Raw genomic sequence first — 22449 nt, 5'->3', positions numbered from 1 at the left:
CAATAAGTACCCCACCCGTGTACCCCCAAAACCACCAGGCCAGGGTTGTGGAGAAGAGGCCCTTGTCCTTACCAACATGAGATCAGGTATCCTTCTATAGATCTCCAGGCGTTCATCTGAACTCCGGAGTGCTTACTTGTTTGCCAGGATTACTACCGCTTCTATATGAAAGCTTTCTGTCAATAGTTGCTAAGGATGCTGCAGGTGACTACAACCACCGCATCCTTAGCAACCAGTGACATCACCAGCCCTTTACAGTCATTCACATGGGAGGGGCAGTATCTGAGTGACCCTTATTTTTAAAAGGGAGCTTCCAGATTGCAATAAGCAGCCCACCAACAGACCCCCACAACCATCAAGCCAGGGTTGTGGAAAGAGGCCCTTGTTCTCATTAACATGAAATTGGGGTTTGGTCCATAGCTTGCATGTTCAGGCATTCATCTAAAGTCTGGACTGCTTGCTTGTTTGTCAGAATTACTACCGCTACTATATGAAAGTTTTCTGTCAATAGTTGCTAAGGAAGCAGCAGGTGACGGCAACCACTGCATACTTAGCAACCCGTGACAGTTCTGGCTCCATAGTCATTCATGTGGGAGGGGCAGTATCTGGGGGCCCCCGTATTGTTAAAAAGGGGCTTACAGATTCCAATAAGCCCCCACGCAGTCTCACACAACCACCAGGCCAGGGTTGTAGGGAAGAGGCCCTGGTCCTTACCAACATGAGATCAGGGTTTGGTCTATGGTTTAGATGTTCAGACGTTCATCTGAACTCTGGACTGCTTGCTTATTTGTCAGGATTACTACTATATGAAGCTTTCTGTCAATAGTTGCCAGGGAAGCAGCAGGTGACGGCAACCACCACTTCCTAAGCAACCAGTGGTATCACCGGACCCCATAATCATTCATGTGGGAGGGGCAGTATCTGAAAGGCCCTTATTTTTAAAATGGAGCTTCCAGATTTCAATAAGCCCCCCATCCACAGTCCCCCACAACCACTGGGCCAGGGTTGTGGGGAAGAGGCCCTTGTCCTCATCAACATGAGATAAGGGTTCGGTCTATAGCTTGCATGTTCAGGCCTTCATCTGAACTCTGGACTGCTTGCTTGTCTGTCAAGATTACTACCACTACTATATGAAAGCCTTCTGTCAATAGTTGCTAAGGAAGCAGCAGGTGACGGTACCCGCCGCATACTTAGCAACCAGTGACATCACCAAGCTCCATAGTCATTCATGTGGGAGGGGCAGTATTTGGGGGCCCCTTAATGTTAAAAGGGGCTTCCAGATTCCAATAAGCCCCCTACCCTCAGACCCCCACAACCACTGGGCCAGGGTTGTGAAGAAGAGGCCATTGTCCTCATCAACATGGAGGCAGGGTGCTTTGCCAGGGGGATCCCTTGTTGAGGGCACGTGGCCTAGTATGGTTAGTTAGGGGGACCACATGCCCCTGTACACCTCTTTTGTTGAGCTAAGGCTCTGGTGTGTATTTTTGAGGGACCCTTGATTTGTATGTGGAGAACCTGGTATGAATTATGGGGGGGGACCCCACTTTTTCTATTCCAACTACCCCTGACCTCTTTGTTTATATGATCGAGGATTCACAGCCAAGCAATGAGTGGGGCCACTTGACATCACCCTTAACAACCATACAGTGGAAGAAGAAAGCTGTCAGATATTGTAATACGGAAAACCAGCTACTATATATCAAGGTCATGTCCTGTAGAACACGCAAAAAGTCCTGCATTCAGACGATCGCCCAAAAATGCAAGATTTGGTGGGAACTTGTCATCTCTAGTCATGGGTTCGGTCTATAGTTTGCATGCTCAGGTCAGGTGTCAATCCAAACAACGGACTGTTTGCTTGTTCATCGGGACTACTGCTACTGTTTGAAAGTTTTATGGTAATAGTTGCTAAAGAAGCAGCAGGTGATGGCAACGACTACAACTATGGCAACCAATGACATCACCAGACCCCATAGTCATTTATGTAGGTGGGAGGCAGTATCTAGGGGCCTCTTATTGTTAAAGGGGGCTTGCAGATTCTAATAAACCCCCCCCACCCTCAAACACCGACAACCACTGGGCCAGGGTTGTGGGGAAGAGGCCTTTATCCTTATCAACTTGTGGGAAAAGGTGTTTTTCTAGGGAGTTCCCCCTCGAACTTTACAGAGATAGATGGGCTTTTAGAAAACTTTGGGAAGTACTGAAATCTACTAACAGCATGTTTATAGATAGAGGTGGCGCTCCCACTAAGAACTGTATTAAGCGCTTCTAGACTGAAGCTGAAGGTTCTGGAGAGCTTCAAGAAGGGCATTAAAAGCTTGCTTAATGCTTTGTAAATACCCGCCTTGTACACCCCTCACAGATCACCAGGGAAGTGCTGATGACCACTTGACCTCTAAGGGAAACGGCTTGCTCACAATTGAGATCCAGACTTCCCTCTATGTATCTTCTACAGAAAAAGGTTGACAAACCAAAGATGAATCCTCTGGCTGGAGAAAAAGACCCTCAGGGTGGAGTTGCATAGAACCTCCCTCACTGCTTTGGTGGACGTGAGACCTTCCATAACTAGGTACATGCCTCCTGTTTAAAGAATGAAGTGCCTGAGTCTTTTTTTTTTTTTGGATAAATGGGGGCATCAAAGGGCTTTTATTCAACGTAGATAGGTTTATTCAAGCAAATTTCACTTAGTACCACATAGTGAAAAAATTAGAGGGTGATTATATGACTCTGTAATTTTGCCGCAAAACCAAAGGTGCCAAAATCCCTTCACCCATCCCGATCAGTAATATATTTCTCTTCCTCTTGGTGGGAGTGGAGATGACCCCATCTATAAGGATATACAGTACATACACACACAGCACAAGGCGGTGTTCACGCTACATGACGTTTTCTCAGGGTTGCAGTTTTTCTGAGCTCCACAAGGTGGCGATCTCACTTCTACTCAGACAGGAAGTCTCTATGGAAGACAGGAAGTGATGTCAGGTACAGACAGGAAGTTCCGGGTAAGAGGTGAGTTGGGAGAAGGTGGAGAGGAGGCGTCGCTAGAACTGGCAGCAGAGGAGGTAATAAGATCTTATTTTCTATTTACACCCAGTAACCCCCCCCCGTCATGTCCGTCCTCTTCCTCCATAGTCACTGTGACGTCTTTTATCTCCAGCAGATGGAGAATATAGAATAGTAGATTGTTTTTTATTTTCCTTTTTGTTCTCAATCAAAGCTGATATAATAAAGAAACCTGCATCGTAATCCACATCTAGGAATCCATCATCCGCTCCACCCAACCCTCCACCAGCACGTCCTACGACACCACCTTCTAACCCTACACTGACCTCACAGATCTTCTGAACTAGGGGTGAAAAGAACCTTACTGAGTTTCCTTTGCAAGAATTAAAACCATTGGGATCCGAATCTTTAAAATTCTTTGTGGCAGTTTTCATAGGCCTTTTTTATGTTTTAAATACACTGACCAAAGTGTAAGAGGCGCCCAAACCTCAAGAATCATAGTAAACACAGAATATATATATATATATATATATATATATATATACATACCCTCTGGGGGCCATAGTTCTATAATGCATACTGGCCTTCATACTACCTCCTGATATCCTCCTCATAGTATTCTACAGTACAGCCAATACCAAGCCAGATAATTCTGTCCACAGGGAAACCTTCATTGATGACGGTGCAAGTGGGGATGGAGGAGGACCGGAGTCACATGACTGAGAAGATACTAAACCTCACCCTGGAGATCATCTACCTGCTGACCGGAGAGGTGAGGAGGATTCTGGGAGGTCACATGACATCACTCTTATCTCTATTATATAAAACATAGACCTGACCGGAGAGGTGAGGAGGATTCTGGGAGGTCACATGACATCGCTCTTATCTCTATTAATAAAACACAGACCTGACCGGAGAGGTGAGGAGGATTCTGGGAGTCTAACATGATGTTCCTATTGGTTCCCCAATACAGAGATTTCCTCTTGTGAAGTCAGGTGATCATATGACCATCACAGTGCCTCCATGTGACTCCCTAAAACCTGAGAGACACAACATGGAGAAGATTCTAGAAGTCACCAATAAGATCACTGAGCTGCTGACAGGAGAGGTGAGGAGGATTCTGGGAATTGTGGGACATTATCCAGTAACAGACAAGGGATGTGTCTGGATGGTGACTGTATCATTGTGTGTGTCAGGTTCCTATAAGGTGTCAGGATGTCACTGTCTATTTCTCCATGGAGGAGTGGGAGTATTTAGAAGGACACAAGGATCTCTACAAGGACGTCATGATGGACAATCAGCCGCCCCTCACATCACCGGGTAAGAGGAGACTTTATTGTAAAGGAGAGAGCAGTACGGAGGCTCCACCTAGATCCCCCATCATCTGATAAACACATAGAAACAATGTATTCAGTCAGTGTGTGTGTTTCCTACAGATGGATCCAGTAATGGGAACCCACCAGAGAGATGTCCCCGTCCTCTGGATTCCCGGGATTCCACACAGGAAGGTCACACCATCCCCCACCATCATCAGGTAGATGATTGGCAATTATGGGTAGTTATGATTTATACACAAATGTGTTTGTTACAATTAATGTTTTATTATATATTCAGAGCGGAAACCTCGGGGATGATAATATTGAAGTTGAAGAAGATTATAAAGAGGAGGATGAGGAGTATGTGGTGATGGAGGAGCTTTCTGAGGATCTCGAAGAGCTTTACAAGGACATCATGATGGAATTACCTGGTAACAGGAACCCACCAGAGAGATGTCCCCGTCCTCTGTATTCCCGGGATTCCACACAGGAAGATCTCACCATCCCCCACCATCATCAGGTAGATGGAGTTGAGGGTCGGGAACATAAAGTGATTGAACACTCTGACATGTGGAGATGATGTTTTAAGCTCACTTATATTTTACAGATGGTTTTCTTTCTCATTCACTGAGGGACGCTGACATTGTAAAGCAGCTGGGTTGTACTGCCACATATAGGAGGTTAGGACATTGGCAAACAGATTTTAAGCCGGCCTCCATATAACCCCTCCTCTACCCAGCATGCCTCATTGTCACAAACCACGAATAAGACTGAGACAGAAGCGCGGTTAAATCACACTTGTTTAATAATAATAAAAAAAGGTAAACGTAGTCAAAACTGAGCCATAGTTCAGGAAGCGGAACGGATAGTCAGACAAGCCAAAATGTCAGGGAGCCGGAGATGAGCGTATTAGAACAGCAAGCAGGATCTGGAGCCAGAAGAAATGTCAGCCAAGCAAGTCTTTAACAGGAACACAGGAGAGGTGTGTCCAAGGGGATAGGCAGAGATCATCTGGACTGGACGGCTTAATGCCGGCCATACAAGGTTCGAATTTCGAAAGAATTTTCTTTCGAAAATCTTATCTAAGAATTTTCGTATAAATTTCGCCGATATTCGTGTGGAAATCAAATTTGAGGTAATCGGACATGTTGGAATTTTTTTGAAAAACGAACGATTTTCTAATCAATGATGGGAGAATCGTGCGAGAAATGTAATAAGAAAAGAAAATTTACGGAGAGAAAAGAAGATTCCCGGGCCATGAAAATTCTTTTCTGTAGCAACATGAGGTGAAATTGAAGGCTTTGGCGGCCGAATTTCCAAAATCAATGGTGGCGCCATCGGATCACAAAAAAAAAAAAAGAATTTTCTGATTTTGAAAAGAAAATTTGTTCGAAATTCGACCATGTATGGCCTGGATAAGTAGGCAGGGCTGACGAGCAGGATATCATCAACAGGAGAGTCACTGAGGAGAGATAGGAGCTGGCAATTAGCCGACAGCTGAGTGACCAGAGCTGAGCCCAGCCCTGACACTCATCTTTGTTCCCGTGTCTTTGGGCACCTTTTTTTGTAAAACATCTAACCAATGTAATTTCTGTTAGTCTTCTTCGCTTAGTGGAACTGTTCCCTCAGTGACTTCAATCGAAATTCTTCACTGATATCACTGGCTCAATGGGGAGGACATAAAGATGGCCAAAGGGAACCGTACTTGACAGGATGTCCTCTTGTCGTCGGAGGACCTCGCTGTGTGGTGGACTCAGGACCTTCACCGACGTGAAGGTTTGAGAATCCTGATCTGCCGGCAAGCGGCCTGGTCCATATGCTACTGGGCATTATCAATACCATCTGTATTGTCTTCTTTGACAATGACATCTGACTCTTTTCAACCGGCGGTCTCGGCACCGAAGGGAGAGGTTTGAGCAACTTGAGTGCTCCTCATATCATTCGTGGCAAGCGTAAACCATCATTGGAGGGCTCTGTGTTCACAAGGATGACCAACAAGTAGAACGTGGTAAGTTTCAGCTGAAGGCACGCCTTGTTAGGAAGGGAGTATGTCTGGGGGCCTTGGTGGGACCTGGTGACCTGAACATGGGTCCTCCTTCTGTGGCTGATCTGCAGCTTTTTGAGGACGTTTCACAAGATCCCTTCCTCAGTTCTTAATCACATGTTCTTAGCAGTGTGGCCAAGGTTCCTGTCCTTCACCGCATGGCTAGCAGGGCTGGACTGGGACAGAAATTTGGCCCTGCACTTCATCCAGACCGGCCCACTTACATCAGAGTGTCCCATCACCAGCCCACTTACATCAAAGTGTCCCATCAGCACCCCACTTACATCAGAGTGTCCCATCAGCACCCCCTTACATCAGAGTGTCCCATCAGGACCCCCTTTACATCAGAGTGTCCCATCAGCACCCCCTTACATCAGAGTGTCCCATCAGGACCCCCTTACATCAGAGTGTCCCATCAGCACCCCCTTACATCAGAGTGTCCCATCAGCACCTCCTTACATCAGAGTGTCCCATCAGGACCCCCTTTACATCAGAGTGTCCCATCAGCACCCCCTTACATCAGAGTGTCCCATCAGGACCCCCTTACATCAGAGTGTCCCATCAGGACCCCCTTTACATCAGAGTGTCCCATCAGCACCCCCTTACATCAGAGTGTCCCATCAGGACCCCCTTTACATCAGAGTGTCCCATCAGGACCCCCTTTACATCAGAGTGTCCCATCAGCACCCCCTTACATCAGAGTGTCCCATCAGGACCCCCTTACATCAGAGTGTCCCATCAGGACCCCCTTTACATCAGAGTGTCCCATCAGCACCCCCTTACATCAGAGTGTCCCATCAGGACCCCCTTTACATCAGAGTGTCCCATCAGGACCCCCTTTACATCAGAGTGTCCCATCAGGACCCCCTTTACATCAGAGTGTCCCATCAGCACCCCCTTACATCAGAGTGTCCCATCAGCACCCCCTTACATCAGAGTGTCCCATCAGCACCCCCTTACATCAGAGTGTCCCATCAGCACCCCCTTACATCAGAGTGTCCCATCAGCACCCCCTTACATCAGAGTGTCCCATCAGCACCACCTTACATCAGAGTGTCCCATCAGCACCCCCTTACATCAGAGTGTCCCATCAGCACCCCCTTACATCAGAGTGTCCCATCAGCACCACCTTACATCAGAGTGTCCCATCACCAGCCCCCTTACATCAGAGTGTCCCATCAGCACCCCTTTACATCAGAGTGTCCCATCAGCACCCCCTTACATCAGAGTGTCCCATCAGCACCCCCTTACATCAGAGTGTCCCATCAGCAGCCCCCTTACATCAGAGTGTCCCATCAGCAGCCCCCTTACATCAGAGTGTCCCATCAGCACCCCCTTACATCAGAGTGTCCCATCACCAGCCCCCTTACATCAGAGTGTCCCATCACCAGCCCCCTTACATCAGAGTGTCCCATCACCAGCCCCCTTACATCAGAGTGTCCCATCAGCAGCCCCCTTACATCAGAGTGTCCCATCAGCACCCCCTTACATCAGAGTGTCCCATCAGCACTCCTTTACATCAGAGTGTCCCATCAGCACCCCCTTACATCAGAGTGTCCCATCAGCACCCCCTTACATCAGAGTGTCCCATCAGCACCCCTTTACATCAGAGTGTCCCATCAGCACCCCCTTACATCAGAGTGTCCCATCAGCACCCCCTTACATCAGAGTGTCCCATCAGCAGCCCCCTTACATCAGAGTGTCCCATCAGGACCCCCTTACATCAGAGTGTCCCATCAGGACCCCCTTACATCAGAGTGTCCCATCAGCACCCCCTTACATCAGAGTGTCCCATCAGCACCCCCTTACATCAGAGTGTCCCATCAGCACCACCTTACATCAGAGTGTCCCATCAGCACCACCTTACATCAGAGTGTCCCATCAGCACCTCCTTTACATCAGAGTGTCCCATCAGGACCCCCTTTACATCAGAGTGACCCATCATCAGCCCCTTTACATCAGAGTGTCCCATCAGGACCCCCTTTACATCAGAGTGACCCATCATCAGCCCCTTTACATCAGAGTGTCCCATCAGCACCTCCTTTACATCAGAGTGTCCCATCAGCACCCCCTTTACATCAGAGTGACCCATCATCAGCCCCCTTACATCAGAGTGTCCCATCAGCACCCCCTTACATCAGAGTGTCCCATCAGCACCCCCTTTACATCAGAGTGTCCTATCAGCACCCCCTTACATCAGAGTGTCCCATCAGCACCCCCTTACATCAGAGTGTCCCATCAGCACCCCCTTACATCAGAGTGTCCCATCAGCACCCCCCTTACATCAGTGTGTCCCATCAGAACCCCCTTTACATCAGAGTGTCCCATCATCAGCCCCTTTACATCAGAGTGTCCCATCATCAGCCCCTTTACATCAGAGTGTCCCATCATCAGCCCCCTTACATCAGAGTGTCCCATCAGCACCCCCTTACATCAGAGTGTCCCATCAGCACCCCCTTACATCAGAGTGTCCCATCAGGACCCCCTTTACATCAGAGTGTCCCATCAGCACCCCCTTACATCAGAGTGTCCCATCAGCACCCCCTTACATCAGAGTGTCCCATCAGCACCCCCTTACATCAGAGTGTCCCATCAGCACCACCTTACATCAGAGTGTCCCATCACCAGCCCCCTTACATCAGAGTGGCCCACTGAGCCATCGGCCCACCGGGAAACTCCCGTTAGTCCCGATGGCCAGTACATGCCTGATGGCTAGGGAAGGTTCAATGGACTGGGGCAGGTCTGGAGAATTTTAGAATCATGTTCTTCACTTATGAGGCAGGTCCTGCAGGGTTCATCTGTCAGCCTCCGGAGGCACCTCCGGGAGGAAGTGGTTTTGCCCATCCTTGTTCCTCTGCTGCTCCTTCTCACTAGTCTGAGGATACGGTATTTCCTTTCATCCCTGTCTACCTTTTGTAGAGGTACTTCTTCTTGTGCGCTCCACCACCTTTTTCCGTAGGGCTGACTTAAGGGTTTGTACCCTTGGAATCTCTACCGGTCTCAGTGGTCACCTAGCTATATTTTATGGCATATTATGGTTCTCACATCCTTAGATATCCCTTTGTACACATTTGCAAGATAGGTTGTCTGGCCTGGCGATCCTAAGGGTTTGGGTGTGTGAGATTTAGACCTTCACATGTAGACCAGCCGATCTTTTCTGATGGACCTGGTTTTGTCCAAGGTTTCTTCTGGGGATCTGCTTACTGGAGGACTTATCCCAACGCGTTATCTTCTGTTGACCACATCGTGTTATTCAGTGGCGTAACTAGAACCTTCAGGGCCCCGATGCAAGAAACCATGAAGGGCCCCCCCTGAACCCCAGCCAGGGCCCTTCCCTCCGAGTCCGGCGGTGGAACTCCAGGGGGTGGTCACAGGTATGACCTTTGTGAGCCCTGTAGTTCCACCGCTGGTATCAGCAGTTTTTTATTTATTTATTTTTTTACATTTTTAGGTGCCCCATTGGGGGACTGTCCCTAGGCAGAATGGGGTCCCGTCCCCAGAAGAGATGAGGTCCTTTTCTCCAGGGCAGATGAAGTTACTACCCCCAGGTGAGAAGGGGTCCCTGTCCCCACGTGAGAAGGGGTCCCTGTCCCCAGGGAGATATGGAGGGGGTATGTAATAGTGTGTGCTAGCTGCCTATGCTGCTGCCGGCCATATGTAGAGGGGGCTGCATGGGCCCCCTGCATCACAGGGCCCGGTTGCGGTCGCGACTGCTGCACCCCCTATAGTTATGCCTCTGGTGTTATTGGTCCAATTCTTCTTGCGGGTAGATGGGTGCTTCCACCAGTTTTGGTGGGTTTTCTGTCTTAAAGCCCCTCAGTTGTTCATCCTTTTCGTTTTTTCTTCGGGTGGAGTCAAAGTCATTCCGCCTTGGTGGTGAGGAGAGACCTGACTTCTTGTGTTTTTTTTTCACTCTTGTCTTTGCTGCTGCTTTTTTAAAACCTGAGGCATGCTGGGAAAAAGATGGGATGCACACTGATTCTGATTAACAGTTTTTCTGTTTGCCAGTGTACCGTCCTCCTGTAGGTGGCAGTATACCCCAACTGTTTCTGAACTTCTGTGTCCCTCAATGGACTCCAAGAAAATAAATTTTACAGTAAATACAAAAAAAAAGAACATTTTTCTTTCTGCCATTCCTTTTGGTTTAGGATGAAGATCTGATTAATATAAAATTTGAGGATGAGGAAGAGGAGGAGTCTATATGGGATGATCAGCAATATACGGAGGAGGCTGGAATGACGAGGACGTTCATAGAGGAGGACACTCCTACAGAGATCAGCACAGGTGACCCATCATATATTCTTCTCTTATCTCCGCTCTGTTGCTGCTCACTGATTGGTCCAGAGTAGGGCGGGAGCTGAGTGATATCAGCCAATAATAGGCTGATAATGGTCTCCTCCCTGTACTGATACCCTATTTGTGGTTCAGCTTGCAGTATTAGGTTGGTAATGGTCTCCTCCCTGTACTGATACCCTATTTGTGGTTCAGCTGGCAGTATTAGCTTGGTAATGGTCCCTCCCTGTACTGATACCCTATTTGTGGTTCAGCTGTCAGTATTAGGTTGGTAGTGGTCCCTCCCTGTACTGATACCCTATTTGTGGTTCAGCTGGCAGTATTAGGTTGTGTGTCACTCCTAGTTACAGTAAAACCGATATGATAACACAGATTGGGCCTTTCTTAGGTCGGTCCAGGTTTACACTATATTACCAGAAGTATTGGGACACCTGCCTTTTCACACACATGAACTTTAATGACATTTCAGTCTTAGTCCGTAGGGTTCAATATTGAGTTGGCCCCACCCTTTGCAGCTATAACAGCTTCAACTCTTCTGGGGAAGGCTGTACACAAGGTTTAGGAGGGTGTCTATGGGAATGTTTGACCATTCTTCCAGAAGGACATTTGTGAGGTCAGGCAATGATGTTTGGAGGAGAAGGCCTGGCTCGCATTCTCCGCTCTAATTCATCCCAAAGGTGTTCTATGGGGTTGAGGTCAGGACTCTGCGCAGGCCAGTCAAGTTCCTCCACCCCAAACTCGCTCATCCATGTGTTTTATGGACCTTGCTTTGTGCACTGGTCCAAATCATTTGTCGGAGGAGGGATTATGGCGTGTGGGGTTGTTTTTCAGGGGTTGAGTTGGCCCCTTAGTTCTAGTGAAGGGAACTCCTTAAGATGTCAGCATACCAAGACATTTTGGACATTTTAGGTGTTCTATGGGGTTGAGGTCAGGACTCTGTACAGGCCAGTCAATTTCCTCCACCCCGAACTCCCTCATCCATCTCTTTATAAACCTTGCTTTGTGCACTGGTCCAAATCGTTTGGTGGAGGGGGGGATTATGGTGTGGGAGCTGTTTTTCAGGGGTTGGGTTTGGCCCCTTAGTTCTAGTGAAGGGAACTCCTTAAGATGTCAGCATACCAAGACATTTTGGACATTTAGGTGTTCTATGGGGGGTTGAGGTCAGGACTCTGTGCAGACCAGTCAGGTTCCCCCACCCCAAACTCGCTCAACCATGTTTTTTTTTTATTTTTTACAAATAACGTTCTTTATTTGAGAAGAGCGTATGGTGGGGCGGGGTCTTCTTCCAGCTCGGGACATGTGGAGGCCCTTTTTCCAACCAGGCATCCCACATTTTTACCATATTTAGCTGGACACCCTCTGTGAGCGTAAAGCTCTTTCTTGTAAGGTAGCGCGTTATTAACTGCGGCTGTCCACTCATGGACAGTAGGTGGTAGTGCTCTGAGCCCTGTTTGTGCTCATCCAGGTCTTTATGGACCTTGCTTGGTGCACTTGTTCAAATCATTTGGTGGAGGAACTCTTAAGGATGTTTGTTGGAACTTTTAAGGCAACAGCTAGTCAAGTTCCTCCAACCCAAACTCACTCATCCATGTCTCTATGGATCTTGCTTTGTGCTCTGGTGGGCAGTTATGTTGGAACAGGAAGGGGCCGTCCCCCAAACTCCTCCCACAAAGTTGGAAGCACGAAATTGTCCAAAATCTTGGTGTGCCGACGCCTTAAGAGTTCCCTTCACTGGAACTAAGGGGCCAAGCCCAACTCCTGAAAGACAACCTCCACACCATAATCCCCCCCCCCCCTCCACCAAATGCTTTGGACCAGTGCACAAAGCAAGGTCCATAAAGACATGGAGGAGTGCGTTTGGGGTGGAGGAACTTGACTGGCCTTCATAGTCCCGACCTCAACCTGATAGAACACCCTTGGGATGAATTGGAGCGGAGACTGAGCCAGGTCTTCTGGTCCAACATCAGTGCCTGACCTCACAAAGGGGCTTCTGGGAGAATGGTCAACTAATCCCACAGACACCCTCCTAAACCTTGTGGACAGCTTCGACTGTATAACAGTTGAAGTTGTAATAGCTGCAAAGGGTGGGCCAACTCAATATTGAACCCTCCGGACTAAGACCGGGCAATGGGATACCATTGACCTCTTGCCGAACGTCGCCTATGGAGATTTTTAAGGGTAAAGTTTGTCGCCATTCCACGAGCGCGACGTGTTGGGTATCAATTTACTCAGCGTAGCATTATCTTTCACAATATTAAAAAAATAATAATAATTGGGCTAACTTTACTGTTGTCTTATTTTTTAATTAAAAAAAGTGTAATTTTTTTCCCCAAAAAAAAGTGCGCTTGTAAGACCGCTGCGCAAATACGGTGCGACAGAAAGCATTGCACCGACCGCCATTTTATTCTTTAGGGTGTTAGAACCCCCAAACATTATATATTAATTTCCTAGCAAAAAAAAAAACTTTTTAACTTGTAAACAACAAATCTAAAAAAGAGGCCTGGTCCTTAAGTGGTTAACGTTTATGTGCGTGTAAAGGCAGGCGTCCCAATACTTTTGGTGATATAGTGTATAGCCAAAACAGTAAAAGAAGATAATCACTAAACATCAAGCAATCGCCTCCCCTCAGCGCTCATGAATCTGTTCAAATAAACAGGTCACAGACCCTTCAGCTGCTTCTATTAAGTGAATCGGGAAGTAATAAATATGTCTACACACCCTAAGGAGATATAGGCGTTAGCAGCGCTAAACTATTGTATAGATCCCAGAAAGATATTCATTTAAACACATAATATATAAAACCAGCACAATGTCCTCATTATAAACAAGAATAGTAACAAAATCACCAGTAGCTTTTGCCTGTCTGGTATTGTTCCACCGCTCCTAGTATTGAAAGGATTGCGGCGATGCCCGGGTTGGGCTCCATGAGGTTAGACAAAGTGAGTGGCCGTGTCTGATGAAGTCGATGACGATACGCGTAGGGGTTGAGCTCCACGAGGGTAGACAAGCTGAGTGGCCGTGTCTGATGAAGTCGATGACAATACGCGTTAGGGTTGAGCTCCACGAGGAGTAGACAAGCTGAGTGGCCGTGTCTGACGAAGTCGATGATGATATGCGTTAGGGTTGAGCTCCACGAGAGTAGGCAAGCTGAGTGGCCGTTTCTGACGAAGTCGATGACGATACGCGTTAAGGTTGAGCTCCACGAGAGTAGACAAGCTGAGTGGCCGTTTCTGACGAAGTCGATGACGATACGCGTTAAGGTTGAGCTCCACGAGGAGTAGACAAGCTGAGTGGCCGTGTCTGACGAAGTCGATGACGATACGCGTTAGGGTTGAGCTCCACGAGGGTAGACAAGCTGAGTGGCCGTTTCTGACAAAGTCGATGACGATACGCGTTAGGATTGAGCTACACGAGGAGTAGACAAGCTGAGTGGCCGTGTCTGACTAAGTCGATGACGATGCGCGTTAGGGTTGAGCTCCAGGACAGTAGACAAGGGTTGAGCTACACGAGGAGTAGACAAGCTGAGTGGCCGTGTCTGACGAAGTCGATGACGATGCGCGTTAGGGTTGAGCTACACGAGGAGTAGACAAGCTGAGTGGCCGTGTCTGATGAAGTCGATGACAATACGCATTAGGGTTGAGCTCCACGAGGAGTAGACAAGCTGAGTGGCCGTGTCTGACGAAGTCGATGACGATACGCGTTAGGTTTGAGCTCCACGAGGAGTAGACAAGCTGAGATGGTCGTGTCTCAACAAACGGAAGTAGACTCTGGACTGCCACACTCTTCAGAAAAAAGCCTTTCTTTATTAAAAAATCACATCAAAAACCCAAAGAACACAGCAGATAAAAAAAAGCTGACCTTTCGCACTAGCAGTAGTGCTTAATCATAGCTATGATTAAGGTGTTTTTTTCTGAAGAGTGCGGCAGTCCAGAGTCTGCTTCCATTTGTTGCTATCTGCAATTGCCAGCACCTGTGGCCTCCGGGTCGAGAGAGGAGTTTACTTTCTGTATGTGTGTCCCTGGAGCGGTAAGACTCTCTCTTCTCTGAACTACAATGAGTGGTCGTGTCTGACGAAGTCAATGATGATACGCCTTAGGGTCGAGCTCCGTGAGGAGTAGACAAGCTGAGTGGCCATGTAGCTCCACCCTAACGCCTATCGTCATCGACTTCGTCAGACACGCCCACTCAGCTTGTCTACCCTCGTGTAGTTCCACCCTAACGCCTATCGTCATCGACTTCGTCAGACATGCCCACTCAGCTTGTCTACCCTCGTGTAGTTCCACCCTAACGCCTATCGTCATCGACTTCGTCAGACATGCCCACTCAGCTTGTCTACCCTCGTGTAGTTCCACCCTAACGCCTATCGTCATCGACTTCGTCAGACATGCCCACTCAGCTTGTCTACCCTCGTGTAGTTCCACCCTAACGCCTATCGTCATCGACTTCGTCAGACATGCCCACTCAGCTTGTCTACCCTCGTGTAGTTCCACCCTAACGCCTATCGTCATCGACTTTGTCAGACACGCCCACTCAGCTTGTCTACCCTAGTGTAGTTCCACCCTAACGCCTATCGTCATCGACTTCGTCAGACACGGCCACTCAGCTTGTCTACCCTCGTGTAGTTCCACCCTAACGCCTATCGTCATCGACTTCGTCAGACATGCCCACTCAGCTTGTCTACCCTCGTGTAGTTCCACCCTAACGCCTATCATCAACGACTTCATCAGACACGGCCACTCAGCTTGTCTACCCTCGTGTAGTTCCACCCTAACGCCTATCGTCATCGACTTCGTCAGACACGGCCACTCAGCTTGTCTACCCTCGTGGAGCTCAACCCGGGCATCGCCGAAATCCTTTCAATACTGCAAGTCTGAACCTTGACCCTCAGAGGTCGCATGCATGACCCAGTGCCTAGGCTTGTGGTTGTGTAAAGAGCATGGACCTCCCAGTCCCCCATTGGTTCCTGCTCTTCTGACAAGGCTGTGTAAATGTAGAAGTGATCTGGGAGGAGGACCAAAGGCTCTTTGACTGAAGAGGGGGGAAAGGTCCCAGCTGGTTGGGACCTCCACAGAGAACATCTCCTCACTCATATCTACCTGATCCAGATGGAATATTGATGGAAGTGAACTAACCCTCTCATATCTATTGATGATGTTTTTATATTTTTTCCAGGACACGCCATGGAGAAACCCTCAAAGGATCGTCTCACTTTATCTCCAGGTTGGAAAATGGAAGATGAGGATATCACGCTAGATTGCATGGAAGAGAATACGAGCTCAACTTCGGATGGTGGACCTCACAGTGTGGATAGACCATGGAATCCCTCCGACTCTGAGGAACCTCTTACTGTTGGGGGTGGTGCCGGGATTCAGGAGGAGAAGACCTTCTCCTGTCTTCAATGTGGGAACGTTTTTAGCTCAGAATTAGGTCTTTCTGTGCATAAGAGATCTCACAAAGGGGAGAAGCTTCATTCCTGTTTTGAGTGCGGGAAACGTTTCCTTTATAAATCAGAACTCATCGTGCATTACCGATCTCACGCCGGGAAGAAGCTGAATTCCTGTCCCGAGTGCGGGAAACGCTTTCTTTGTAAATCCAAACTGGCCATACATTATAGATCCCACACGGGGGAGAAGCCGTATTCCTGTTCTGAGTGCGGGAGATGTTTTTCAGAGAAGTCCGGCCTTTCCCGACATCGGCGATTGCACACGGGCGAGAAGCCGTATTCCTGCCCGGAGTGCGGAAAATGTTATTCCCAAAAATCAGACCTCCTTATACATCAAAGAACCCACACGGGAGAGAAGCCGTATTTCTGTTCCGAGTGCGGGAAGTGTTTTTCGCAGAAATCAGAACTGGTTATACATCAAAGATCTCACACGGGAGAAAGCCCATATTCCTGCTCTGAGTGCGGGAAAGTTTTTTCAGAAAGGGGCAGCCTCTCCCGACATCAGCGATTGCACACGGGTGAAAATTTGTATTCCTGTCCCGAGTGCGGGAAGTGTTTCCTAGGCAAATCCGACCTTGTCACGCATCGGAGATCTCACTCTGGGGAGAAGCCGTATTCCTGCTCCGAGTGCGGGAAAGGTTTTTCGCAGAAGTCCCATGTTCTGACGCACAAGAGGTCTCACACGGGGGAGAAGCCGTATTCCTGCGATCTGTGCGGGAAGCGTTTCTCGCAGAAGTCAAATCTGACCGCGCATCAGATATGCCACACGCAGGAGAAGCTGTTTTGCTGCCCCGAGTGCGGGAAGTGTTACCCGCGGAAGTCGTCGCTTCTCACGCATCAGCTCGCTCACACGGGGGAGAAGCCGTTCTCTTGCGAGTGCGGGAGAAGGTATACGCGGAAATCGGACCTTGCGAAACATCAAAGATCTCACAGGATAGAAGTGCCGTACTCCCGCCCTTAGTGCGGGAAACGTTTTCTATTTATTTATTTATCTTCATTTTTTTTCTATTGGTCAAACTCAGCAGACTTTTTCAATCTCACTAGCTACTGTGTTTCCCCCGAAAATAAGCCCAGGTCTTATATTAATTTTGGCCACAAAAGACACAGTAGGGCTTATTTTCGGGGTAGGTCTTACCATGCAATGTGCTGTCTTCTCTCCCCCTCTCCCTCCCTGCCTGTCAGGAGTGTGAACTGAGTTAAAATGCTTGTAAAATCCTATAATCCACTCTATTACAGTAGTATATAATGTACAGTTGCAAAAAAAGTATGTGAACCCTTTTGGAATGATATGGATTTCTGCACAAATTGGTCATAAAATGTGATCTGATCTTCATCTAAGTCACAACAATAGACAATCACAGTCGGCTTAAACTAATAACACACAAATAATTAAATGTTACCATGTTTTTATTGAACACACCATGTAAACATTCACAGTACAGGTGGGAAAAGTATGTGAATCCCTAGACTAATGAGATCTCCAAGAGCTAATTGGAGTGAGGTGTCAGCCAACTGGAGTCCAATCAATGAGATGAGATTGGAGGTGTTGGTTACAGCCGCCCTGCCCTATAAAAAACACACACCAGTTCTGAGTTTTGCTTTTCACAAGAAGCATTGCCTGATGTGAATGATGCAAAAGAACTCTCGGAAGAGCCTACGATTAAGAATTGTTGACTTGCATAAGGCTGGAAAAGGGTTATAAAAGTATCTCCAAAAGCCTTGCTGTTCATCAGTCCACGGTAAGACAAATTGTCCGTAAATGGAGAAAGTTCAACGCTACTGCTGCTACTCTCCCTAGGAGTGGGCGTCCTGTAAAGATGACTGCAAGAGCACAGCGCAGACTGCTCAATGAGGTGAAGAAGAATCCTAGAGTGTCGGCTAAATTATTCTGTAATATAATTGTGCCAAATACCTTCATTATGGCGCCGCTCTGTGCTTCTGTGACCCGCCGGAGCTCTTTTCCCCCCCCACAATTATATTACAGAAACGCACACATTGTACATTATATACTACTGTAATAGAGCGGATTATAGGATTTTACAAGCTTTTTAAACTAGGGCTTATTTTCAGGGTAGGGCTTATATTGCAGGCCTCCTGGAAAATAACGCTAGGTCTTATTTTTCGGGGTAGGTCTTATTTTCGGGGAAACACAGTATATGCTCACAGATGATCAGCGATACGGTGACAACCTAATAGTCTCACATGGGGGACTCCCCGAATCACGTTCCTAATTCTCAGGGCTTTGTGGGGTGGCATTAATACAGCAGGGGGGGGGGGGGGCGCTGTGTCCTGCTCGTGTTATTTTCTGCTTTTGCTATGTATTGCATGTTACTAATGTTCTAATCTGTGCTGCCATCTAGTGTTAGATTAGTGCCATAGCAACTTGTTTATGCAGCATTTGGTGTGTTCCTTCAGGCTTCCTCTCCTGTTTAGTGCCCCCCCCCCGGCGGGTGTCTACTATTTTTTTAAAGCAGACGCTTGGCTGGGTTGAATTTTGAGGAAGGAAGGAAAGTCCAATGAGCCGCACATCTAGGATGCAATGACAAGCTGACGCTGACAAAGCAAACAGAATATCGGCATTAAAAAGGGATCAACTCCAGAGATAAAACGATAATTCTCCCCTCTACAAGACTCTGGTCCGGCCGCACCTGGAGTATACTGTCCAGTTCTGGGCACCAGTCCTCAGGAAGGATGGACTGGAAATGGAGCGACTACAAAGAAGGGCAACAAAGCTGATAAAGGGTCTGGAGGATATTGGTTGTGAGCTCTGAACTTATTCTCTCTGGAGAAGAGACGCTTGAGAGGGGATATGATTTCAATTGATAAATACCGGACTGGTGACCCCACAATATACAAATACCGGACTGGTGACCCCACAATATACAAATACCGGACTGGTGACCCCACAATATACAAATACCGGACTGGTGACCCCACAATAGGGAGAAAACTTTTTAGCGGAAGGGCGTTCAATAAGACACGTGGCCACTCATTAAAATTAGAAGAAAAGAGGTTTAACCTTTAAACTGCATAGAGGGTTCTTTACGGTAAGAGCGGCAAGGATGTGGAATTCCCTTCCACAGGCGGTGGTCTCAGCGAGGAGCATCGAGATTAGATAAGCACCTGAACGACCGCAACATACAGGGATATACAATGTAATACTGACATATAATCACGAACATAGGTTGGACTTGATGGACACGTGTCTTTTTTCGACCTCACCTACCGTGTGACTATGTAACATCACAAAAAAAACAAAAACCCTGATGTAAAAAAGTGGAAACACCCCTGACATGTTACGTCCCTCACCCATGAGGCTAAGAATCAGGGGGGTCTCCAAACTATGGCCCTCCGGTTGTTCATGAACTACCATTCCCCGTCATGTCCGTGAATGTCATGAGTTTTACAACGCCTCATTGGGGACGTGTAGTTCTGCAACAGCTGGAGGGCCGGAGTTTGGAGATCCCTGGATGGGAGGCAGGAGGAAGATGAGGACTTCCTGGATGGGAGGCAGGAGGAAGATGAGGACTTCCTGGTATCTCCGCAGAACGGCTCCGTGACACAATCGTGTAAACAAGGCATTACCCCGTTGGGGCCTAACGGCATGACATCTACTGCTCCCTGTCATCGGAAGCAGGGATCTCTATCATGTCAGTGGAAGCCCATCCCCCCCCCCCCCCCACAGTTAGAATCACTCCCTAGGACACGCTTAAAGTGGAAGTAAACTCCCCTATCGTTTCCATCCACGGAAGCTGCCATCTTTGCCTCTGTTTAATCTTCAGCTGCCACGGTGCTGCACATGTGATCCGTTATGACACCAGCCATTGGGTGGTTTGACAGTTTGTTTGAGAGCATAGCCAATGAGCAGTTAGCATTCCCGACATGCCATTTTTTTTTTTTAAACTATTTAAATCGATGGGTTTACTTCCACTTTAACCCCTTCATCGCTCCCTAGTGTTTCCCTGCCAGTGTCATTTACGCAGCAATCAGTGCATTTTTATAGCCCTGATCGCTGTGTAGATGACAATAGTGTCAAAAGTGTCCGCCGCAATGTCGCAGTCACAATAAAAATGACGCAGATCGCCGCCATTACTAATAAAAAAAAAAAATTATAATAAAAATGCCATAAAATTATCCCCTATTTGGTAGACGCTATAACTTTTGCGCAAACCAATCAATAAACGGTTATTGCGATTTTTTATTTTTTTTTACCAAAAATATGTCGAAGAATACGTATCGGCCTAAACTGAGGGAAAAAAATATATTTTTATATATTTTTGGTGGATATTTATTATAGCAAAAAGTAAAAAAAAATATTGTGTTTTTTTTTTCAAAATGGTCGCTCTTTTATTGTTTATAGCGCAAAAAAAAAACCGCAGAGGTGATCAAATACCACCAAAAGAAAGCTCTATTTGTGGGGGAAAAAAAGGACGTCAATTTTGTTTTGATGTAATCTCGCACGACCGCGCAATTGTCAGTCAAAGCGACGCAGTGCCGAATCGCAAAAACGTGCTCTGGTCAGGAAGGGGGCTAAAATCTTCCATGGCAGAAGCGGTTAAGGACCAATTCTGACATTTCTCTCATATTTGTCAAAATCAGTGTTGTTTTTTTTTTTTCCTAGAAAATTACTTAGAACCCCAAAAACATTTTTGGGGTTCTAAGTAATTTTCTAGGGAAGAAAAACGCAGATTTTGACAATATATAAAATATATTTTAGCAGAGATCCTAGAGAATAAAATGGCGGTCATTGCAATTTTTTACGTCACACTGTATTTGCGCAGCAATTTTTCAAACGCGTTTAAAAAAAAAAAAACTTTTGTGAATTAAAAAAAAAAAAATATTTACCCCAATTTTTTTGTATAATGTGAAAGATGATGTTACGGCGACTAAATAGATACCCAAGACGTCATGCTTAAAAATTGCTCAAAATTGCGCACACTCGGGAATTGGCGACAAACTATGATACTTAAAAATCTCCACAGGCGACACTTTAAACATTTTTTTTTTTTTTTTTTTACAGGTTACCAGTTTAGAGTTACAGAGGAGGTCTAGTGTTGGAATTATTTCTTTCGCTCCGACGATCGCGGTGATACCTCACATGTGTGGTTTGAATGCCATTTACATATGCGGGGGCGCGACTTAGCTATGCGTTCGCTTCTACGTGCGAGCTCGACGGGATGGGGGCGCTATAAAAAATTTTTATTGTTGATTTTATTTTTACACTTTCCCTTTATTTTTCTATTTTATTTTTTGATCACTTTTATTCCTATTACAGGAACTGTAAACATCCCTTGTGATAGGAATAGGGCATGACAGGTCCTCTTTATGAAGAGATGTGGGGTCTATCCTCTAGGCTGGAAAGCCTGAGATCAGAAAAAAAAAAAAGTTGATCTCTGTTTACATCTGCCAGCACCGGAATTGATGTCATGACGTCATTTCGGCCTCCGAGGGTCATAGAGAGGGCCCGGGTCCATCTGGTCCCCGGCCAGTCTGTGTTTACATCTGCCAGCGCCGGAATTGATGTCATGACGTCATTTCGGCCTCTGAGGGTCATAGAGATGGCCGGGGTCCATCTGGTCCCCGGCCAGTCAGTGTTTACATCTGCCAGTGCCGGAATTGATGTCATGATGTCGCTTTCGGCCTCCAAGGGTCATAGAGATGGCCGGGGTCCATCTGGTCCCCGGCCAGTCAGTGTTTACATCTGCCAGCGCCGGAACTGATGTCATGACGTCGCTTTTGGCCTCCGAGGGTCAGAGAGATGGCCGGGGTCCATCTGGTCCCAGCCAGTCAGTGTTTACATCTGCCAGCTCCCGAATTGATGTCATGACGTCACTTTTGGCCTCCGAGGGTCATAGAGATGGCCCGGGTCCATCTGGTCCCCGGCCAGTCTGTGTTTACATCTGCCAGTGCCGGAATTGATGTCATGATGTCGCTTTCGGCCTCCGAGGGTCATAGAGAGGGCCCGGGTCCATCTGGTCCCCGGTCAGTCAGTGTTTACATCTGCCAGCGCCGGAATTGATGTCATGATGTCGCTTTCGGCCTCCGAGGGTCATAGAGATGGCCCGGGTCCATCTGGTCCCCGGCCAGTCAGTGTTTACATCTACCAGCTCCGGAATTATTGTCATGGCGACGCTTTCGGCCTCCGAGGGTCATAGAAATGCCCGGGGTCCATCTGGTCCCCCGCCAGTCTGTGTTTACATCTGCCAGCGCTGGAATTGATGTCATGACGTCGCTTTCGGCCTCCGAGGGTCATAGAGAGGGCTCGGGTCCATCTGGTCCCCAGCCAGTCAGTGTTTACATCTGCCAGCGACGGAATTGATGTCATGACGTCGCTTTCGGCCTCCAAAGGTCAT

General features: G+C 47.5%; 2 protein-coding genes across 2 annotated transcripts in view; one reads left to right on the top strand and one right to left on the bottom strand.

Annotated features, from left to right (window-relative positions):
• LOC143955528 (uncharacterized) overlaps window positions 1-22449 on the bottom strand; it is a 240998-nt gene that overhangs the window by 150170 nt on the left and 68379 nt on the right. The gene's annotated exons all lie outside the window — the stretch shown is intronic.
• Window positions 1-22449, top strand: part of LOC143955357 (uncharacterized) — an 85886-nt gene that overhangs the window by 23394 nt on the left and 40043 nt on the right. The window contains exons 8-14 of the mRNA XM_077465422.1: window positions 3617-3772; window positions 3974-4108; window positions 4197-4320; window positions 4437-4534; window positions 4615-4836; window positions 10509-10644; window positions 15826-16536. Of these exons, the coding sequence (XP_077321548.1) occupies window positions 3617-3772; window positions 3974-4108; window positions 4197-4320; window positions 4437-4534; window positions 4615-4836; window positions 10509-10644; window positions 15826-16536 (1582 nt within the window). The remainder of the gene's footprint in view (window positions 1-3616; window positions 3773-3973; window positions 4109-4196; window positions 4321-4436; window positions 4535-4614; window positions 4837-10508; window positions 10645-15825; window positions 16537-22449) is intronic.

The sequence above is a fragment of the Lithobates pipiens genome, unplaced genomic scaffold (genome assembly GCF_037356315.1).
Source record: "Lithobates pipiens isolate NorthernLeopardFrog02 unplaced genomic scaffold, aLitPip1_a1.2 Scaffold_35, whole genome shotgun sequence".
Classification (NCBI taxonomy): Eukaryota; Metazoa; Chordata; class Amphibia; order Anura; family Ranidae; genus Lithobates; species Lithobates pipiens.
Note: the sequence above shows the minus strand (reverse complement) of the source record. Positions and strands in the feature narration are given on the sequence as shown.